The sequence below is a fragment of the Callospermophilus lateralis genome, chromosome 7 (genome assembly GCF_048772815.1).
Source record: "Callospermophilus lateralis isolate mCalLat2 chromosome 7, mCalLat2.hap1, whole genome shotgun sequence".
Taxonomy (NCBI): Eukaryota; Metazoa; Chordata; class Mammalia; order Rodentia; family Sciuridae; genus Callospermophilus; species Callospermophilus lateralis.
The window spans coordinates 20,780,153-20,803,056 of NC_135311.1; the positions used below are offsets into that span (position 1 = coordinate 20,780,153).

Consider the following 22,904-nt stretch of genomic DNA (forward strand, 5'->3'; position numbering starts at 1 on the left):
GATTTTTATAGTCACACTCTTTTTTTTAATCAATCAACATTAATAAGAACCTATAGGGCTGGGGTTATGGCTCAGTGGTAGACAGCTTGTCTGGCACGTGTGAGGCACTGAGTTCGATCCTCAGTGCCATGTAAAAATAAATAAATAAAATAAAGGTATTGTGTCTATCTACAACTAAAAAGAAAGAAAGAAAAAAGAACCTATAACATTGGTTCCTATTTTGAAATCTCATGTCCAAGGTGATGGTATTAGAAGGTGGGACCTTTAAAAGTGGTTGGGTCATGGGGGCCCTCATGATTGGGGTTATTACCTTTATGCCAAAAGTCGCAAGAACTAATTAACCCCTTTATCTATGAGCCGGAGTGCAGGGAAGATCCAAACTCTGAATCTGACAGTGACTTCCTCTTTGACTTCTCAGCCTCAAGAACAGTAAGAAATAAGGTTCATTGATTTCTGTTGTTTATAAGCTCCCCACTTTGATATTTTGTTATGGCAGTCAGAACGGACCAAGACAGTGGGCTTTGGGGCCAGACAGAACTGGCTGGAATCCCACTATGTCATTTACTAGCTCTGCAGCCTTGGGCAAGTCACCAATTCTTTAAGTATTAAGTAGGAATAGGATTTTTATTTGAGATTTAGAGATAATATATTCACAAAGTACTTATACAAAAGTGGGAAGTGGAAGATACTGTCAACATTTGAATCTTTCTTTTTTCAAAATATTCTGAAGTTGTCAATGGATCTTTTTTTAAAATTTTTATTTACCTATTTATTTATATGCAGTCCTGAGGATTGAACCCAGGGCCTCACACATGCCAGGCAAGTGCTCTACCACTGAGCCACAACTCCAGCCCCTCATCATTGTTATTTTGAAGCATCATAATTCTCCTAGAGAGCTGACCACCTGGTTGATAAGGAAAGATTTGTGCAATTAAAAAGGGACTTTCCAAGGCAGTGTGATGTAAAGGCCAGATGGTTGCTCTAGGTAGCAAAGACTTCCAGGTTCGGAGAAAGCCCTTAGTTTTCTCAGTCCTGCAGGGAGCTCACCTCTTTCTGGCCTGTGCACACTGGGTTCTTACCGACTCATGGGCTTGCCATGGACTCTTGTCTTGTGAGTTTATCACGGAAAATACTTGGCCCTAGCATGCACCTGCTTCTTCTTGGGTGTTCAGAAGAGGTTTGTGTGCTGAATCTGTGAGATGCAGGCAGAGAGGGGCTCTGTCCCTTGGTTACAGCTCTCCAGCCAGGGACAATGTCAGGCCTTGGAGAGTGACAGGCATATTACGAGCAGCCTCTTAGAAAACGAATATGGATTCTTAATTCAAAAACCAATTTCCAAACGCCTTCTAGAAGGGCACACAGAAATGAGGCCTGCTTCAGAGAGTTAACAGCACTCACTTCCAACTGATGGCAGGAGGCAGAGATGCAGGGCAGCCTAATGAGAACTGACCGGGATATTCCATCTGGCAAGAATAGCAAATGTAAAACAGTGAGACCTCAGACTCCCCTTCTGGTTGCTGTCGGATTTGTGTAATAAACTGGCACGCACACACATATCTATATCTGTAAAATTCAATTCCCCAAAGAATCTGACCAAGGCAGTGCCCACTGTCTTGTTTTTAATAATAATATTTTCTATTTAATCTCTCTTAGGATTTTTTGGAGGTTTTGTCCATTCTACACTCATAGGGGAAAAAATTAGCATTTAGATAGGATTGCACCAGCATTAAAATCAATTGAAATGGAAACGGAGATCTGGGAGGGTTGAGATGCATGGAGTTTTGTTTTTTTTTTTTCCCCTATAAGATGATTCTGGTCTGCCATTCAGGATGCCCAGCGAATACCTCTCCCATGTCATAATCAGTATTCACTTGGCTTTGTCCCCAGGTGCCTCTATCTCACACATATTCCTCTCCAAGTCTCCTAGGCATCACATTTCTTTTCACAGGGCCCCTCCAGTGCTCCTACTTTTCCTCCTCCTGCAACAATCAATGCAAAGGAGACACAAGGCAGAAGGCCCTTTGTGTCCAGGATGTGAAAACACATAATGCCTCTTGCTTGCCCATTATTTGAAATACTCTCTGGTTTCTTTTCCTTGTCCTGGCCCCCACCGCCACACTCACTATTCCCTCAATCACACACCCTCAATCTTCCAGAGACCCCAATTCATGAGTCTTCTTGAGGCCTCCCACACTCATAGAAAAGTTCACACTGATTTGGCGAGCTTTGGATTGAGAGCCGAAAGGACCCCAAGGAAACCCCTGGGGGTCACAGCCAGCAGGGTGTCCCCCTACTAACTTCATGGGCTGTTTCTTCAACCAGAGTCCTAACTTGTACACATTTCTTGTATAAACAACAACAACCCACATCCCAATAGACCTGGAGGGTTCTCATCTGCGGCCCACTTGGGGATGGTTTCAGGATCTATCAGCAGCATGCAGAAGTTCCCATAATCTGATGTATTGCTGATGATACCTCCTGGTGGCAAATTCTTGAAACAGACTGGCAGCTGCAGTCACTGAGGGGCCTCTGCATGCTTGCTTCCCCAGAAGCTCCTGATAAGCCAGACTTACATTCTTCCTCATTTCACTTTTTACTGCTGCTCTTCTGGACTGACCAAACCCAGGAGTGAGATCCATGTAGTGCTAATGTCTTTGTATGTGTAGCTGGTGTTCTCCCATCTAGCAAACCCATTTATCCAAATTCCCGATCAAAATTCTATGCATTCCTGCCAGCTGCTCATCATTGTCCCCTTCCTAAATGTATGCCCTGCTCTGTTCCTCTGTACCTCCATGTCTGTTCCCCTTCCACATCCTGCAAACCTCCACCCACCCCCCATTTCCAGTCCAAACCTCTGTGTCCCTGTCCCTGGCTCACTCCTCCATCTGAGAGTGTGACCTTGGTTTCTTTTCTCCTTCAGGAGGATGACTTGAATGGGATCCACATCGTGGCCTTTGCAGAGAGGAGTGACCCAGGTAGGACACCCCCCATCTGCTTACCTTTTAGCAGAAACTGTCTCACCTTGCCAGCCCTCATCTTTTCCTCCCTCGCATCCTTTCTATGCGGCAACCACAAGATATTGGGCACCCCCTGGTGGTCACCTGTTAGGTGTGAATCTGTCTTCAGCTGTGCACACAGCTAAGGGAAGAGGAGAAGGTGTGGACAAATTAGAACTTTAGACATTCTGCTTAGCGGCCCCAACTGGAGGAGTGTAGGGCACTGGCGAGAGCAATAGAACATGCGAGCCTGACAGGACATGTGTGTATGAACTTCTGTTCACTTTAAATATTTAGTCACCAATTTCATGATCTAGCCTACATAAATCACATCTTATGTTAATATAATAACACATGTATCCTTCAACAGAATAAAACAAATTTCCCTAAACTATGAGAACTAAGCAAACCAAGGAGCTTATTTTACAAAGTGCAAGACTGACTCTATAACTGAATGAGTAATTCTTTTTATTGCAACTTGCACGACTTTTCCCTGGTGAAGTGCAGAAAAATTGAATTTTGCAGGAGGTGAAATGCTGGTTCCCTAGGGCGATGCTCTGTGAGATACAGTGGTCCCCAGAAGAAGGTGAAAATAGAGATTCTGTGTTCTTTTAGAGACCTGGAACCACCTAGAATGCAACCTGGGTTGCAAGGAACTCCATCATGAATGGCTTAGCAGCCAGGCCATGAGGTGCCTGGGCAGGATTCCAAAACCTGACAGTGTCCAGACTGCAAAGTACCAAAGATCCCTTGAGCTACCTGAGACAGACCTTAGCCAAGTTGTATGCACCATCAGACTTAGGAAGCACTGCTCTAGGAAATGTAGACTCGAAAGGTGTTTGTCAGGACTTTAGGGAGACATCGAGAGGTAACCTCCAACAGGCTCAGAGAAATTTTACTAGCTACCCAAGAAACACACTTAGTGGAACATCATGAAGGAGAGTCAGATGTCTTTCAGTATACCTAATTCTTCAAAATGCCTTGACACATGGCAGGTGCCCCAAAAATATTTGTGGGACAGATTGTCAGATTGACTGCAACCCGAATTCTTTTACAATTAAAAAAAATGAAAATATCATCCACATCATCATTACCCTTTTAAAATGCACAGTTCAGTGGGGTTTTGGATATCACCAAGTTGCGCAACTTTGTGATACTACTTAATTCTATAACATTTTCATCCTGCATGATGTTTTCAAGGTGTACCCGTGATACAGCGTGTACCAGTATTTCATTCATTTTTAGGATCAAATAATATTCCTTACATCAAAACCAAACTTATACTCCAAGTCACCTGAGAGCTTCCTCTACCTCTTCTGTTCATTTTTTTTTTTTTGAATATCTGTTAATGTGCCCGATTTCTTATTATAAATTTGCACAGTTGGAAAAACCTCTTCAAGGAGATCTTGGCCTTGTCCATAAATAAGTGAGTAAATAAATAAAAGCCAGAATAGGTTTCAACTTCTTTTCACAGTTTCTGACCATCCTCTATCCCTGGGGGAGAAAATACCCAAGGAAGCCAGTTGCCTAAGGTTTACAAGCAATAATCAAACAGAATGGATCCCTGGTGTTGTGTGAACTGAGATGAAGTTGCTACTGGCAGCTGCCTGCTGGCAAGACTCCAGGGAACTTCCTTCCCGCCCCACTGCCCCCTTCCAGGATTGTGGGGAGGCCTGTCTGGCGCTCTGCAACAATGGAACAAAGAGCCCTCCCCGAATTGCAGAAACCTGTTTGACCGAGATTGCTGCTGCAATGAATCAAGCTCCTGAAACTTCTTCTACCTCCTCCCTACACAAATATCCCTGGGCCTGAAAGCTCTGCCTTTCTCCCAAGGAGACCAAGCTGGGGCTTGTTTCTCAGAAGCACTGCACTGAGGGGTGGGGGAGGAGCTCTGGAAGCATCATCTTTCAGCAGAGGGAGGACCTTGCCAATCAGACTGGAAAAATGAAGGGCTTTTCCATTCTGGTCCCTGACTTTGACTTTGTGGTTAGTCAGTGATTTACCTGCAGGGCATCCATGTGTAACCTGGGCCCAGAGGCCTGGCTACAGGAGTAAGAATTTCAATTCTGCCCAGGACAGTTCCTTGGATAACTTTGCTCTTGCTAACAAGTCGCACAGGACCTATTGCCTGACCAGACTGCTACCTGCCCTGCCAAAGGAGGAAGGGTATACATCCAGGAAAGCAGCATGATTCTTCTTGAAGAGCTAACAGTATTGAAGAACTGAGCTGGGAGTTTTCTGTAGATGATTTCATTTAGTCCTAAAGTCATTCTGTGTTGTGTAGATGGTGATTTAATTATTATTCCAGTGACATATGAGGAAAGGGAGTCTTAGAGATTAAGTAACTTGCCTGTAGCACCCACAGCACCTAAAGTTCACATTCTAGTAGGCTCTCTAGAGCATCAGGATTATGTATCGTGATTATGATGAAGGTGGTGATAATGTCATTCCCTGTGTGCTTATATGACATAATCCCACAAGGGAGGTTCTATTTTTATACCCATTTTAGGAGTGGAAGAAGCTGAGGCTGAGAGAGGTTAACTTGCTGGGAAGCAGTGGCATTAAGCTGAGGGCTGTGTGGCTCCCCACCCACACCCTTATGGGGAGACATGCTGCAGACATTTACTTATATGCCATTCTGAGTCCTACCATTCAGTGCACCTTCTCCCTTCTCCGCTGTCTTTCACCACCTCCTCCACCTCCAATGTTTGAAGGACAAGAAAACGGAAACCCAACAAGTTCAGAAGCATGCTCAAGATCACAGGGCTATGGGACCACAGAAATCTGAGCTTAGATTTCCTGAGGGCTTCTTCTGGGGAAAAGTTCACCCTATCACACCACCTCTCCAACAGTGCCCCTGCCAACCAGCAGGCCTCGGGCTCTGAGCATGCTCAGTGCTGCTGCAGGGTAGGGAGAAAGGGCAAGGGCTGTGTGAGCAGGAGGAGGGCAGGAAAGCGAGAAGAGAGCAGAGCCATCTGGGAGCTTGAGCGCCCAGTTAATGAAGACGAATCCCACTTTCTTTGCTGCTCACTGATGTTCCCAGATTTGGAATCTGAGATTATAAAGCAGCATCCACCACTCATATCTCTCCCAGTGGCCTGGATCCACAAGGACTCTTGTTGCAATTCTGACCTTCACAGGGCTATGGGGGCCCACCAAAGAAAGCTGAGAGCAGGCAGGCCTCCCTGGGAGAAGGCAGTGCCCTCTGTCCTGACCCTGGAGCGTAACCGTCAGGTTCCTCCTTGCAGTAAGCTCCCATCCCAGTGCTGGCAGGCAGACCTGGCTGGGAAGGACATTGACCAGGTTCTGTTGTCTTGCTGGGGACCCACAGCAGCCCAAGTACCTCCACCCAAACCTCTCTCCCACAGCAGCACTCAAGTGCCGGCCCAGAGCTGCTTGTTTGACAGGTTTGAAAATGAACGACTTTCTTGCCTGCCTCCCCCAGATGTGTCTGCATCAGGCTGACATCTTCTTTATAACACTTGATGAAAGGTTTGCAAAGCAGCGTTTCTACATGAGCGCGTGCTGGATGGATATCCTCCAAGGGCACCAGGAATATTAGCACTAACAAGCTGGAAAGGCAAGGACAGGCTGCTGTCTTGAGGAGTGGAACAGGATTAGTGACAGGCCCTAGAAGCAAGTCTCCAAGCCCGGTTGCACCTGAGCTTCCCCTGCCTCAGGTTCTTGCAAAGATGATTTTGAGACCAATTGTCTCAAACAGGAACACTAAATGCTTCTTTGAGTTTTTTTAAAATTTAAAGTTGGTTTAGCAAGTTCGATATTTGATTCTTACTAGCTTAGGTGCTAAACATCATTCCAAACATCGGTGCACGTAATCTTCACACTAATTCTCTGGGTAAGGGCTGTTATTTCATCTTCCCCAGGGCACAGAGGAGGATGCACAGGTACAGAGAAGTTAAATATATGATGGACCTTGAAGCCAGGTCCATCACTGATATATATCCCACAGTCATATGTCAAGTAGCAGGTAGCAATGGGATTCAAACCCAGCAATCCAGCCCCAAGTCTGGGCTCTGTAACCACCACCTTATGCTTCTCTCCATCATGAAAATGCATCTGTCTCCCCAATTCTGGGGCTCAAGGATTAGGAGAAGGCAGAATAGAGAAATAAGTCTACGTAAGGAGCAGCAGGGTCCTATGTCTCAGGCACCATCTCAAAAATACAGGGCCCACACAATGTCCCCCATTCTAAGTAGGCATCTTGCTCTCACATGTGGCTTCCGGGTGACTGTGTTTTGTCAGGGAGAACTGCCAGCCTTGTCTGTCCTTCCGAGGCTCCCTCTAGGGCACAGGCTCACAGAATTCTGCTGTTGGAGAATTCCATACCTACCGAGTAGGCTTTGGCCTGAGGACCCCCTGAGCCTTTCTGAGAGAAGACCTGGGGGTGGTTATCTGCCTCACATACTTGTGTGTCCCAGCACCTGGCCCTAGGCCTGGAACACTGTGAAGACTCAAAATATACCTACCTAAGGCAAAAGGAAAAAAAAAAAAAAAAAAACCTTCCCATCAATGAAAAATGAAAGTAGTGAGAAAAAACTTCAAATGAATAAAAGGTTGATGTGGGTATAAGAGGGAAAGGAAGAAGGCCCAGGACAAGTGCCCCACCATCTTTACATGATGACAATAGCGTCTCCTAATTATCAGCAAGCCTGTGGAGTAACAAGGCAGCTATTTGCTCCATTTTCAGAGGGAGAAACGGAGGACCCAGAGGGGTTAAGGAACCTGGGTGAGGTCCCCAAACTTCAGACCTAAGTGTCCTCTCCAGACACAACCTCTAAGCTGCAGGACGGGCTGGCCCCTGGCCTACTTATTTGTGTACCTGTCACATGGCTGTCCCAACCCTCAGCCTCTGTGCCTAGGCAGAGACTCTAAGGCTCACAACTCTCCATGATGTGGAGTCTGGGGAGGGATCCTTCCAGTGCCTAGTAGGTTAAGCACAGCCAGTTCCCCTGGATTAGCTTACAAAACAGAGGTAGGGGCAGGGGGGCAGCACGGCAGGCCTGTCTGCTCCTGGGCCATGGCTTTGACTAAGACATGTGCCTCTGCCAAATGGGGCCTTGGCTCCCATCATGGCTGCTCCCAGCCTGGAGCTAGTCCCCAAGGGCTTGGTACAGGCTCATTCCCACCAGCCTCTGCCAGGGAAGCAGGAAAGGATAATCACCGGTTTCTCTTCCCACAAAGATATGATTCCCAGAGGCCACTGGCTTGCCGTGGGAAACCTTCTGGCTCAGCATGCATCCCTCAGTCCTGGGTCCTGGACTCTGGGGACTAAAGCCCAAGTGGCTGGAAAGGAATTGGAGTTCACATGGCCCCCCTCTTTACTTTGGTCCCTATCTGAGATTCTAGTCGTCGTATTCAACATCATCGCCAGGCTGACCCACCCATCTCACTGTGGCTGTGGGGAGGACAGGGCTCAGGTGTGTGATCAGAGGTAGGGAGGGACTATCCTGCAACATGGGAAAGGCAGGAACAGCCCACCAGTGCCACGGCTACAACACAGACTGGTCCCTCTGTGGCCCAGCCCCTGCTTCCCTGATGTTGAGGCTGTTACTCAGGGTTTGAGGTTCTCGGGGGCACAAATTTGAGGAAGGAAGGAAGACGGCAGCATTACTGTGAAGAGGGCTGAGACCTTAGAGGGAAGATGAATGGTGGAAACAGCTCCAGACCAACAGACTAAAGATCTGAGTTAGACTCCTGGATCTTCCACTTGCTCATATGTGTCTGAACAAGTCACTTCCTCTCCCTGTATCTTGCTTCCTTTCTTTGTGAAATGAAGATAAGACCATCAAGACCAGGCGTGAAGACTAAATGCAAAAGTACTCTGTGCTCAGTAAGTGCTCAATAAGTAAATGCAGGGGCAGCATGATTATGGACTTTCTGCATACAAAGAACAAAGTCCTGTGTCTATAAAGGAAGAAATGTGGAAATGAACTTCTTGTGAAGAAGGATATTTCACAAGGAGTTGGGTGCAAAGGTCTCTGAATAGCACCCCCCCCACTTTTCTCTACATGTAGTTTTTGAATTATGGGCTATACCTTCTGAAAGCTAGCTGGTCACAATCTAAAAAGACCTTGAAGCCAGGTCCATCACTGATAAAGGAAACATTTATTCACTTGAAACTCACTGGTCCACTCTCGCAATTCCAGCTGTGCTCTAGTCCTGTGCTTAATGTCTAATTACAAAAGCGAAGCAGGCTTTCTGCAGCTGCCTTCCTGGCCGGAGGGGGCTCCCCAGTGGCTATTTTCCTAGTCCAGGGTACCTGCCAGTTTTACCAAGAAACTGAAGCTCTCCAGAGCAGAAAAAGGAACTTAAAACTTAGGATTTTAGCAATGGAATACATATGACACCAGGTGAGCTGCCCTAAGTTAGGTTTCCCAGCCTGGTGAGAAGCCATTCCAACAGCTCTACTCCGGGCTGGGGACTGAAGAGGGGACAGCCTTGGAGGCTTGCACCCCTTGAATCAGGAAGATTCCTGTGAGCTAATGCCTTACGAACAAAGCAGTTCAACTGGCTCTAATCCAATTATGAAGGCAAGGTTCTCCGTCAACCAGCTGGTACAGATGTCCCAAAACTCTTCATTCACAGAATCAGCAACAGGAGCCACAAAACACCACCCCTGGACATACTGTCTTATGGGATATTTTTTTTTTCTGTGAGCATCTATCTTCTCTACCACATGAGTCCAAGACTGTTCCTAACCTTCTCCTGGCACCCAGGTCACTGCTCTTAATACATATGTGTAGAATACACAGATGAATGGCTGGGCTTATGGGGGCTCTTCGGCTTCCTTGCATTCAGAAAAATGTCAGGTCATTGAGGAAAAATAATGGCTGAACCTTACTGCGTGCCAGGCACTGTCTTAAGTGCCTCAGAGACACTCATTTAACATACACTATCACTCACGAAGTAGGAAGTATCATCATCACCCCATTTTACTCACAAAGAAATAAGACATTAAATAATGTGGCCTGAATCACACACTGATTTAGACAAGGTCATTTGGCCCCAGAACCCATGTGCTTCAGTGTTGTGATGGCTACCTCCTTGACGAATGGGCTATTCTGTTATTGGAAATATCCGGGGCCACTGATCACTGCCCGTTATGGGATCTCTCACCCTACAGGTGAATGGGCTTGCTGGACGCATTGGTGCACACCTCTATTCCCAGTGGCTTGAGAGGCTAAGGCAGGAGGATCGTGAATCCAAAGCCAGCCTCAGCAAAAGCAAGGCTCGGAGCAACTCAGTGAGACCTCGTCTCTAAATAAAATACAAAATAGGACTGGGGATGTGGCTCAGTGGCTGAGTGCTCCTGAGTAAAATACCTGGTACCCCCCCTCCCAAAAAGGGCTGCCCTTGGATCTCAATGAAACTTCTCTACTTTAATGCCAACCTTATTTATTTTTTCTTTGAATGGCTTTTGAGCTTTCCTTGCTCCTTTGTAGACATGAAGAATATTCTCTTCACAAACGACACCATTCATATTCTTAAAAACAGGCTTTAAACCCCCACTTTTGAATTATCTTATTTATGTCGAAATTCTAATCCAATTTATTTTTTCTTCTACAACTCAATTTTTATTCTTCTATTGTTTTTATCTCTGAACCTGCTATAAAATGTAGAATAGAAATGTGCTGTTGGTTCTTGTATGGAACATTCCTTTTGATGAACCCTAACATTATGTGATTTTTTTTTCCATCAGAAAACTGCAGTGCTCCGTTGTCATGCAGCCTGTAGTTCTGACTACAGACAGTGCCCTCTGCATCTCTAAGCATGGCTTCTGGAGAACTTGAGCTCCTCTCTGTGGCCTCAGATCTCTCCTTTTCTTTTTTTTTTTTTTTTTTTTTTTTTATTTTTTCATCTTCCATACATTTGATTTAAATGAGTTATGCATTTCCATTTGATGGCATTAGAGCAGATTATACTAAGTGAAGCTAGCCAATCCTTAAAAAACAAATGCCAAATGTCTTCTTTGATTTAAGGAGAGCAACTAAGAACTGAACAGAGGAAAAGAGCATGAGGAAAATATTAACATTAAACTGAGACGAGTGATAGGAGGGAAAGGGAGAGAGAAGGGAAAGTGCATGGAAACGGAAGGACACCCTCTCCTTTTCTTTATGTAAATCAGTCTCAGGTTGCACCTCGGGTTTACTCTCTACTTGCCTTTGGGTCTGTGTTGTTGAGTTTCATCCTCCTTGTGTTGTAGATCCGTCAAGGTCACTTTAACATTAGAATCTCATCTTCCAGAAAATAGGCAATGTCACCTCAATTATTCTTCCTTGTCTTCTCTGCTGCTGAAAGCAGTAACTGTAGATTTGTTTTTTTTTTGGGGGGGGGGGGCTTCCTCCTAGCTGTCTGTGCATTATGATCCACGAATCCACAGATGCTCTGTGCATTTCCTTCTTTCCTTCTCCTATGACATGGGCACATGCCTGGAGGAGAGGCACAGTCACCACATAGACCAGCTGATGACATTCTGGAGGGGCTTGACCTTCTCAGTCACACCTACAGGAAGGAGGAGCAGAACCCCACCCCTGCCTCCTCTATCCCTGACCTCATCCCTGAGGTGACAGATGCATGAACTCTAAAGCTCAGGCCCTGTCAATCTCAGGTGACTGCCATATAATCTCATTTGCAATATAAGGATGAGCAGAGATTGACAAACCACTTAGGCCAACACAGTCACCTCTGCAGGAAGAGACTGCAGGCCATAAAGACCCTCTTCTCCATTAGCTGTCACTTTGATTTCCAGGTAATAATGCCTCAGGGCACCAGTGGGACTCTTCAGTATGAGTTAGTAATATTTAAAGAGACTACACCCACCCAAAGCAGAGCTGCTAATAGTATGCGTTCTATCTGGAATATATTAGAGAAGAAGAATTGTAAGCAACACTTTGGCCAAGGGGCTGAAATAGCCAAACAGAGGCCAGTTGCTGGAGAGGGAGTTTTGTTAAACTGAGGCCAGGGGGCATGATGGGTGGGAAGGTGGGAGAAAGGAAGATGTTTTTCAAAGAAAGGGAAGTTGCTGGACTGAATTCTCAAGCAGTTGGTGAGCTGTTTGTTTAAAACATCTAAACTTCAGGCCATAAATTCAGCTATGCAAGAAAGTAACTGAATCATTTAGAGCTGAACCTAAATGTCTACTTGGAGTTGTGTACCACCGAATTAATTGTCCCTCAACCCCACCCAACCATCCTAAGGGCTCGGGTCTTGCTGGTTCCCAGGCATAGCTGGTGGGGTCATCATCATCTGTCCACATGGGCTTCTTCAGAGAAGTCTGTCATTCTGTCTGCCCTGTGGCCCTTGTTCTAAGCAGGTCACCACTGGCCCGGTCCCTTACTATTTACCTGTAGTAAATCATCAGGTCTGCCTCCATGTTGACTCTAGTCATGTTCCTCAGAAGCACAGACAGCTCCATGAAGCCTCCTGACTCCTTCTGCCCTCGTGCTAAGGGTTTTTCTAAAGCACTCTGGAGACCTCCATTTGCCTGAGTTTCATTCTGAAGCAAAGTGTGAGTCCTCTCTGCTTTGAGATTCCCTGACCTTATGGAGATTCTATAGGTGGACACATATGCACACACAGCTTGGTTTCCTGCACACACTTACACACACACACATTTACACACACACACACACACACACACACACACACACACACAGTTTATTCTCAGGGACCTGCCAGAATCTAAACTCTTATCTGTTCTAGCTAGGGATGGAATAGTAGCACTGAGGGTTTATAGTATGTCGTCTCTTACCAAAGAGCTCTTCTAGGATTTTTGCTTATAGTGAAGATTTTATGCACCAGCTCTTTAAGGTTTAGGCTTTTGAAAGTTTGTTTCTTGAAGGTTAGAAGACTTGTCTCTGCTTTTCCTATATGAATCATCCCTGCCTGAGGGCAGTGAATACTGCTGACTGAACAGAGGGAGGGCAGAGTATAAACAGAACTGGTGAAGGAGGGAGTGGGAAGCCCCATTTGACTGTGGATCAGGAGCACACTTTGTTGGAAGATTTTAGGAATTCCAGGTTGTACAGAACCAAGGGCAGACTTAAATGCTCTTGGCCCATAGAGCAGATGTGGGGAACTCTGACGGATAGCACATGCTTTAAGAGATGGCTCAGGGTCACTGGGGACAGGCAAGGGTCATCTGCTTGGGCACTAAGCTTTTTCACTAAGGCTATGCAAGTGAAAAAATGGGACTTGGCTTTAGGTTAGAAACTGGTCAGTTCCGTGTGGGCTTTTAATTTCTTTATTCAAAACTATTATAGTTTCCTTCATATAAGATGCTTTGTGGCGGGAACCCGCCTATGACTCATTTTATAGACTAATCCTATAATTGAGAGTACACACCAAATGGCCTAAGACACCCTCATGGAAAGATGAGCTCTCCACTCTCCATGTGGGAACCCATGTGTGTGCAGGGGTTACTCAACCTTCCTGAATCCTACTTCAGATGGCTATGAGTTCCTGGAGATCCTGAAACAGGTTGCCCGGGACAACACTGACAACCCTGACCTGAGCATCGTGTGGATCGACCCAGATGACTTTCCTCTGGTAAGTGGCTCAGGCCAGGGCCCCATTTCTGGTCACCTTCAGTCTCATGTTTGTGTGTAGCATGAGGCTCTCAAGCATGGAGGAGGAGATAAAATAAGCCCAGGGGCCACCCCTTGTGGTGTGGGAGATCCTGGCTCATGGGAGAGCATTGAACTTGGGGCCTGGTGCAGTCACTGAAATGGCCAGACTCACTACTGTTCTCAGAACCCAGAGTTAGGAGTTGGAGACTCTCAGAGAGACCCACCCAAGTGAGCAGGTTGGATTCCTTCTGCCATTCTCCATCGATACCCCTCATCCTACTACTGCCCCTCCCTGTAACTCCTTTCATTTTCTGGGTGAGGACCATCATTTTTGTGGGAAGGGGGTACCTGGGATTGAACTGAAGGGCACTCAACCACTGAGCCACATCCCCAGCCCTATTTTGTATTTTATTTAGAGTTAGGGTCTTACTGAGTTACTTAGGGACTCGCCTTTGCTGAGGCTGGCTTTGAACTTGTGATCCTCTTGCCTCAGCCTCCTGAGCTGCGGGGATTACAGGCATGCACTGCTCTGGCCAGCAGGGACCATCATTTTGAAGCAACTTGAATTACTACATAATAAAATCCAGAGATTAACATTTTTTGTAGAGTTAAGAACTTGGTGGAGAGACCTCTTTGAAGGCATAGACCATGCCTACCTCATCCATGATACGTCCCCTAGGAGCTGGGGAGTATCTAACATGTATTAAAGGTGCGAGAACCTTAGAGTCCGAACTCTAACCGGTGTCAATGATCACGCTTGGCTTTAAAAAGAATAAAGAGAATTTGTATGGTACGTGAGTCCGGTAGTAATGATTATGAATATAGATAATGCCCTCTACTGGGTATCTGCAACTGCAGGGAGTTCTGTCCGCGCATCATCACAACTCCTCCCCTCAACAACCCTGTGACACAGGTGCTATCATGATCTCTATCAGACAGATGAAAAGAATGACAGCTGAAGAGATCTGCCAGCTAGGTCCATGGTGATCATTTCCAGTAGAGCTAACTGCACGTAATGAGTATAGGTTATCATTCAGTAAATGAAAACTCTATCTCCCAGGGATCAATATTAGTTGTGTAGGTTATAAATGATGATTAAATACAGAAAATCATGAATACTATGATTAAATACAGAACATTGAGGGATATAATGATCTCAAGTGTCCTGATATCCAATCCTGTGTGGAGATGGGTGAATCAAAGGCAGGGACTTCAATGACACTTGAAGCCAGTGTTATAATTCTGAGTAATTCTAGAAAGTCCTGGCCATCTATGACTGAACAGAGCACAGCTTTTTTTTTTTTTTTTTTTTTTTTTTTTTTAATTTGCTTCTGCCTGGTTGTATTTCTTGCTCGTCTTACTATTTTGTCATGTAAGCTTGTCGATAATCTGCAATTCTCTTGATCACTTCTGTGTGTTTGACTTGGTTTTTGCAAAGGAGTAAGCTTCACACTATTGTGATTTCCAGATTCCTGAAAATCTCAGTGCTCACCAGTCCCTATATTTCCCTGGGACACCTTTTACCACAGGGTGTCTCCATTTTCTCAGCCCAGTGGCCTCTGGCTCCTGAAGTCCTGTCCCAGATATTTGTCCACATGGAGCCCAAGCCTGGCTGAATGAAGAAATCTTCCTCTTATTTATTTTTTATTCCAATTTATGGTAGATCACTGCTTTTTTTTTTTTTTTTGGCCATTTCTTGTAGCAAAGTGGCACAAGATAAGGGATTTTTCTCGAATGGAACACTGAGAGAGAGATGGAGGGAAACAGCTCTTTCATCACCCTTGAACTATAAAAGAGCCACAAGTAATTTGGGAATCAATGTTGGACCATCTCTGTAATTTTCTTCCTTACAGCTGTAGAAGCTTTTATATTATATGTTTTCGGAGTTTGGGCTATGACATCTTTTATTAAGTGCTTATTTAAAGTGCCTGAGGGCTGGGGCCAAGTCTTCAATTTCCTAAGTACCCACAAGTGTGCGGAAGACCTTGAACCAATGGTGACCCAGTTACTATGGTAGAATGGCAGGTGAGTCCAGCCATAAAAAGTGGCTTTAACAGGGATCACCCTCTGCTTGCTGTCTAATCTGATTTTTTTTGTTATTGTTGTTGCAGCTTGTTGCTTACTGGGAGAAGACTTTCAAGATTGATCTATTCAAGCCACAGATTGGGGTGGTGAATGTGACAGACGTGAGTATCCCCCAGGAAGGTTTGCTCAGGCACCCTCAAGGGGCATGGTTTGCTGCTCTGTGGCCCAGACTGTGAGATCATCAGCTGCTTTAGAGACGGGCAGAACCCTTGGCCCTGCCTGAGCTCGGGAAACTTGCCACTGTGGCCAAACCTGGTCTCTGAAGCCAGTCTTAAGCTACAGTTCCATGGCTTTGCTCTCTGGGTACATTCCTTTGCTTTAGACCAGCCTGGTCCAACTCATCAATCTATAATCTTCCACCCAAGAAAATTCTCCTTCCCAACGCCAGACAACAAGGTCTATTCACATAGGGGGGCCCACACCTGGAGCAATCATTGCATCCTCAGCGAGGGGTAGTTGTGATGCAGAAGCTCATGCAGACAGCTGCCCCACAGCTGGAGAACATGAAGAGAAGGAAGAAAATCCTACACAGTTAAGGGGATTCTTCTCACAGTTCAGATGCTGATGAACTAAGGTGAGAAGAACCAGTGAGCTGGACGGGCAGAGTGTGAGGAATTTCAGACCTCAGCCCAGACTCTGATGCAATTCCACCATAACAAGTGAGGACAGATTCCACCAGGCAAACAGCAGACAGAAACGATGATCACCAGAGCCCGCATTAGAGCCATAGTAATTGAAGTCAACTGTCTTGTGAACAGGGACCATTAGCAATGTCCTCTCGCCCTGTTGTTAGTTGTTCAATCACCCAGGGAGCTCTACATTCATTTACTTTGTAAACTGCTTTTAAAATTAGTAATAATAAGAAATAATTTTTAAAAATATGCTTTCTGGGCTTGGTGGTGCATGTCTGTAATCCCAGAGACTTGGGAGGCTAATGCAAGAGGATTGCAAGTTGGATTGCCAACTTCAGCAATTTAGTGAGACCCTGTCTTATCATAAAAAATAAAAAAGGCTGGGGATATAACTCAGTGGTTTAATCTCCAGTACCTAAATATAAATAAATGAATATATGTTCAAGTTAAGACAATTTAAATAAAATGGGGGGGGGTATAAATGAAATAGTAGGATAATAAATGAAAAGGAAAAGTGGGTTTATTTCCCCTCTCACTTCCCTAACTTCATCCCTAGTCCCATTCCTTGACAAATCATTGGTTCTTGTTACATTGGGTTTGTTGTTATTTTGTTTTGTTCTGTTTTGTTTCGGCAATACTGGGGATTGAACCCAGGGGCACTTTACCACTGAGCCATATGTCCAGTCCTTTTGATTTTTAATTTTAAGATAGGGTCTTGCTAAGTTGCTTAGAGCTGCGCTAAGTTGCTGAGGCTGGCTTGGAACTTGCAATCCTCCTGCCTCAGCCCCCACCTCCACCCTGCCAGGAGCTGGGAGTGTAGGCATGCACTACCATGCCTGCTGGTTGCTGCATGAGTATCCTACCAGAAATTTCACATACGTGTACAGCCATTGGGCAGTGGGATGCACATTTCATTTTATGTCACACGAACAGGGCATTGCACATACCATTCTGCACCTTGGCATTTAACAATGTGTACATATTCCTGATAGGTGTAAGAGACATGGGGGCCACTCCACACAGCTGCTTGGAACCTTCTGGTCTGGCCTTGCCCTCATGCACTTGCTCACTGGTTGGTTCATTGTGTCCCCTGCTGCAGGCGGACAGTGTCTGGATGGAGATTCCAGACGATGATGACCTGCCCACCGCGGAGGAGCTGGAAGACTGGATTGAGGATGTGCTTTCTGGAAAGATCAACACTGAAGATGATGACAATGAAGACGAAGATGATGACGATGATAACAACAATGACGAGGAGGACGATGAGGATGACGATGATGATTCTGATGAAGAGGAGAATGATGACAGTGATGATGATGATGATGAATAGCTCCAACTCCAAGTGGTTCTGGATGAAGACAAAATCCCAGCCACCTCCAGCCTTATGATGGCCAGGGTGGCAGAGAGCAGCCCCGCCTCACACCTAGCCAACTCTGTTCCTTTTCCCAACAATGTCTCCCACATCATCAGGAGCAGTACAGTTCAGCAGATGCCTTTTCAAATCCAGCAGTCCAACGGAGAGGCATGTTCCCATGTTGACCTGTCCTGACTGTCACACAACAGTTCTGGTTCTTTCCTAGACCATCCAGGGTCCTAGCCAGTCTGGGCAGAACCATCTCCTATCACCTCTACTTAAGTTTACTTGTCACCTTTGACTGTGCCAGTAACAGAGATGACCCTAATTCACAAGCACGGTGTGACCTTGCCGTCAGAGCCCACGGAGGGCACACTATTTATCAATTCAGCCCCCAGACCTAGAACATCGGGGGACTCTGACCGGAGCCCTTGGATGGCTATTGAGAGGCCTCAGGACTTCTGTTTAGGTGTCACTGTCATTTCCAGGCTATTCGGATGCTGGGGCGGGAGGTTGATTTGCTCTCTGAACTTCCTACCAGGTGACAAGTCTCACGTATTCAGCAGCAGTGGGGAAGAAGGGAAGAGACGGGAGGCTCAGAGGCTCTTTATTTTTCTCCTGGGAATGGGCTCATGTCTTGGCGTGGATCAGCTGGCCCCTTTAGTCTGAGCAGGGCATTGAATACCCCTTCTCCGTGCTGCTAGGGAGCCTCCCCACGTAAAGGTCGCTTTATCCAGTGGTCAGTTTATCAGCACTCCCACAGTTGACCAGGGCAATAAAATAATCGGAGTTCATAATGATGCCCTGAGGCCATGGGGAAAGGGGGTAAAAAAAACAAGACCCAAAGTGCCTTCTGAACTGTCTAAAAGTTACGTTATGCTTGATAGGTTTAGTATTAAGTGTGCAGTAAAATTTCTAATTTATTTTCTCAATCTGTTAACAAATATAAGATAGTATGCAATTTTTTTGAAATTAGGGCAATCCTTTTGTGGAATAGTAGTTAACTAATGGTCATTAAACTCGTATTTTGAAAATGTTGAGACTATCTTGAAAATTCTGTCTTGGCTTTTCGGATTCCATTCATTCTCCTTTGGTCCAGTCCTTCCTTTCTATTCCTTCTCTGTTTTGTTGGTGTTTTTTCACTGTCTCTGCACTCTGTCCACTCGTCCATGGCAATATCACCCTTGCAGATCAACTACCACCTGTGTGCTACTCCTTTCCAATATAGCTCTCTAACCTTGACTTCTTTCTTGCCTTAGTTGTAGATCCACTTGCTCAACTGCCTCTGGTCATCTTGGTTCTAATGCACTTCACACACTTCAAACTCAACACAACACAACATGTAGTTATTACCGTCCACCCGAAACAGCTTCTCCTCCTTCTCATGGAGTCCCAGTTTGGCCATCTCTATCGTTGTCTGTGCACCCTGTTCCCTTCTGCTTCCATGGCATTTTGTGCATGCTCTCGGTCATGACATTTATCACTTTAATTATAACCTATATTTGCTCATCTGTCCTTTCACTAAATTGCAGGCTCCCTAGAAGCAAGAAATTTACTTATCTTTGACTCTCCGGTACTTAGTACTTTGCTCATCACAAAGTAGGTGCTCCTCTATGGAGCTAATAATTGTAGAGCTATAATTTCCCAGCACTACTGGATAATGGACCTTATAGAGTGTATTAGGCAGCTTGGGCTGCTATAACAGAAGACCACAGATCCAGTGGCTTAAGCAACAGAAAATTTTCTCATAGTTCCAGAGGTCAGAAGTCCAAAATGAAGTTGCCAACAGGCTTGGTTCCTGGTAAAAGCTCTCTTCCTGGCATCTATATCCTGGTAAGGCCTTTCCTCAGCAGAGACAGAGACAGAGAGAGGGGGCACAGGCAAGTTCTGATGTCTCTTCCTCCTCTTATGAGGATACCTGTCCTATCAGATTGGGCCCCATCCTTATGACTTTATTTACCTTTGATTTCCTCCTTAAAGCCCAATACAGTCACATTGGGGGTTAAGGCTTGAACATAAATTGGGGGAGCACACTTTGGTCTACAACACAGGGCCTCATTATGTATGTATTTTTCCTCTCACAAAATCAGGGAGATGCTCTTCAAGCTGTACTGTGTTGCTATCTACCCAGGCCCAGTCACCCTAAATAAGCTCTTAGAGAAGGAACTTTACAAAGCAGTCCATGATGCTAATCCTTCATGCAGCCAAGAGTGTGGTCCATAATGAATGTGGTCTCTATTTCACAGACAGAGAAAATTTCCTTGTTCTCAGAGGCCTGAGAAATGTGCATTCAGTTAAAATCTTGTTATGGTGCTCCCACATTAGAATCACGAGGAGTTAAGCCAGTCCTGTCTGTAAGTCCTAGGGCCTTTTAGTCTTAACGTTTTAGGTTGGCAGTCATGGAACATTTGTTATGTACCTAGAGTGCTATGTTAAGTGCTTCACGTGTGTTATCTCATTCTCATTTAATCCTCAGCGGTTTATGAGACACATCTTGCTATTGTCCTTATTTTACAGACGAGGAAACTAAGACAAAGGACTCAAGTAGTTTTCCCATGATCACACAAACACTTTGAAGGAATGTAAATGCAACCCCATTTTTTTTGTTTACAAGGATTTAAATTAAATTGATTCATTAAAGATCAAAGGATTGCTTATTTTTCTTAGATACTGTGCAAAGATGGACTCAGTGAATTTCCCACAATATTTTTTATTGCTAGAACCAAATGCCCCTTTTTCTTTCATTCTGAGACCATAATCAACTTAAATAACATTTGAAATGTGGACTAATTAGAAACACAAGATTTGGCCATGCTGTTGGAAAAAGAAAAAAAAGAGATCAGATTCATTATGTTATCCAGAATGAACATTTTTAATGTATTACTGGTTTTTTTTTTTTTTTTTTTTAAATCCCAGAACTTGAAATGAACTTGTCTCTTCTGTAACAAGCTTGTGTCCCATTCAGGTCCTTGGGAATTTCATCATGTTAATATTATTCATTATAATAATGGTTTTTGATCCACAGACCCTGACAACCCAGATTCCTCTTAAATCCTGGTTCCTGAGGCTCTGTCTGAAAACGTAACATTTCCAACAAGGTTTTGCAGCCCTGTGAAGTGAGCATCAGGATCACACTCAAGTTTATTTTAGAAAACACAGACACCTCTCACCAGCCCAGAGCTATGGCCATGCCATCCCCAAAGCTGGGTACTGAACATCTCCATAGTCACGGGGACTGACACAAGCCAAGGTTGGGGACCACCCGACTTCCCACTTGATTGGGTCATCTTATCCCACCTGTGGCTTCCCCACTTCCTCTCTCTGTGGCCTGGCCTCTCTGAGTTCTAAGCCTTGAGTCCACTGCCCCTGGCAAGCTTCCTCTGTGTGTCCCTTGGGCATCTGGGATCCACAAAGCTTTGGGGCTCTAAAGCGATTTCCTTAAACGGTAGCTCTCTTTCTAAGATATGTACCAATTGAAAAATTAGGTCAAAAATATCCGAAATATCACCGTTATTATGGAAAAGCAGAACTGAGGAGACTAGAGTTTAAGAAAAGGCACTTCCCAGTTTCCTGCCCCCCAGTGAGCCTGCCTAAGGAGGATGGAAAGGCTAGACCCCCCACATAGGAACTTCACCCTTAGAAACCTGGACAAGAGGTGGTCACCTACTAACAAGGACAGCAATCAGGGCTAGAAAAACAGCCCAGCAGCATTTTGGAAAAGGTCCATCTTCGTAAAGCAGGGTGGTGGGAAGGGGCACCCCCCTTTGACAGTGTTCAAGCCAGAAGCCCTAGGGCCCTTCAGTGCCTCTCATTTCTGCATCTGGTGGAGAGCAAGCTCTGCCCTCCTCTCTTCCACCACCATTACTACATTGACAGGGCTTTTTTTCTTTCATCTGGATTCCTTCAAGGTTCCAACTGGTCTCCCAGCTCCAGTCCAGACTGTGTACTGAAGTCAAGTGATCATTCCACAGCAGAAAATTGATCACGCCATGCTCATGCTTGACATTTTTTAATGGCACTCTATTCCTGATATGCTATGCCATCCTGATAGATGTCTAAACATTATTTTTTAGCTTAAGAGGCCAAATAGTAAACTCTGAATGGAAACATTTTGACTGCCAAACGTGGAGTCTAGGATATGGGGTCTGAGGTTGGGGAGGAGATACAAGTATGTCTTGTAAAAACCCAAAGTCCTCCGAGTGTCTTTCCTCCCTATGAGAAGAGCCAAGTCTGAGTGGCACTGAGTCTAGTGATACCAGGCTCACAGGTTAGAGAAGCACTGGATAGCTGGGGTGACCTCCACTGTATACATGGATCACACATGGAGTGTTCATTTTAGGATTATGGCATCCAACTACCTAGTTCAGGATTACGACACCCACTTGTTATTTTAGCAGAAGTCAAGTTAGCACCACTGGCAAAAGATAGGGGCAAAAGTCAGTTTCCTCTGTAGGACTTCTAAGATCAATATGAGCTGCTTCCCATCACATCTCTCATGCTATCTCCCACTCCCTAACCCTCTAATCTTAGAACCTGAAGTTGGCAGAAGCCACCTGGTTACTTAAAACCTCCAAGCCTTGTGGTTCGTGCCCTTCTGTCTGTTGGAATGCCTGTCCTGCCCTGGCAAATTCCTGGCTGTCTTACACCTTGACTCTTTTTCAGTCATGCCTCAGGCAAAATGGCCATTTCCTTCATTGAATCCTCACTTCATCCTGTGCAGCCTTCTCTTATGGAATCTCCAACGGATTGACCATTCATTCCCCAGCATGTGTTTCTCACTTGTTAGTCTGAAATTAACCTTAGGGAAAAGACAGGCTGATTTGGTTACATCTTCAGTGCCTAAGTTTTGATAGGTACTTAACAAATCTTATCTGTCTAAATACTCTTTAATCACAATGCGAAGCGAATTTTATAATGATTATCTCTAATAAGAATATGCAAAAAACCCCAAATCTAGTGATTATTGAAGGTAAATCTTATCAGAAAAAGATTTTTAGCCACATACCATCATCTATTCAGATTTTCTTAGAATAGCTAATTGCTACATAACTTTTGCTACATAAGTGGGAACAGAGCATCTCCTTGGTTTAGTTAGTGAGAAAATTTCTAGTGTAGGATAGTCTATTTTTCTGAAGTGAGTAAAGTCTTTCAAAACAGCCATCATGAGAAGTAAAGCAGACTGGGGTGGCGGGGGGGAAGGAGAAGTGCCAAGCCCCACACTCTGGGAGTGGGTTGGCTGTAGCCATTT

General features: G+C 45.1%; 1 protein-coding gene across 1 annotated transcript in view; it reads left to right on the plus strand.

The window, feature by feature from the left end:
- Casq2 (calsequestrin 2) overlaps window positions 1-18,625 on the plus strand; it is a 62,786-nt gene extending 44,161 nt beyond the window's left edge. The window contains exons 8-11 of the mRNA XM_076861731.1: window positions 2,921-2,975; window positions 13,465-13,565; window positions 15,697-15,771; window positions 17,402-18,625. Of these exons, the coding sequence (XP_076717846.1) occupies window positions 2,921-2,975; window positions 13,465-13,565; window positions 15,697-15,771; window positions 17,402-17,632 (462 nt within the window). The 3' untranslated portion in view covers window positions 17,633-18,625. The remainder of the gene's footprint in view (window positions 1-2,920; window positions 2,976-13,464; window positions 13,566-15,696; window positions 15,772-17,401) is intronic.
- The last annotated feature ends 4,279 nt before the right edge of the window (window positions 18,626-22,904 follow it).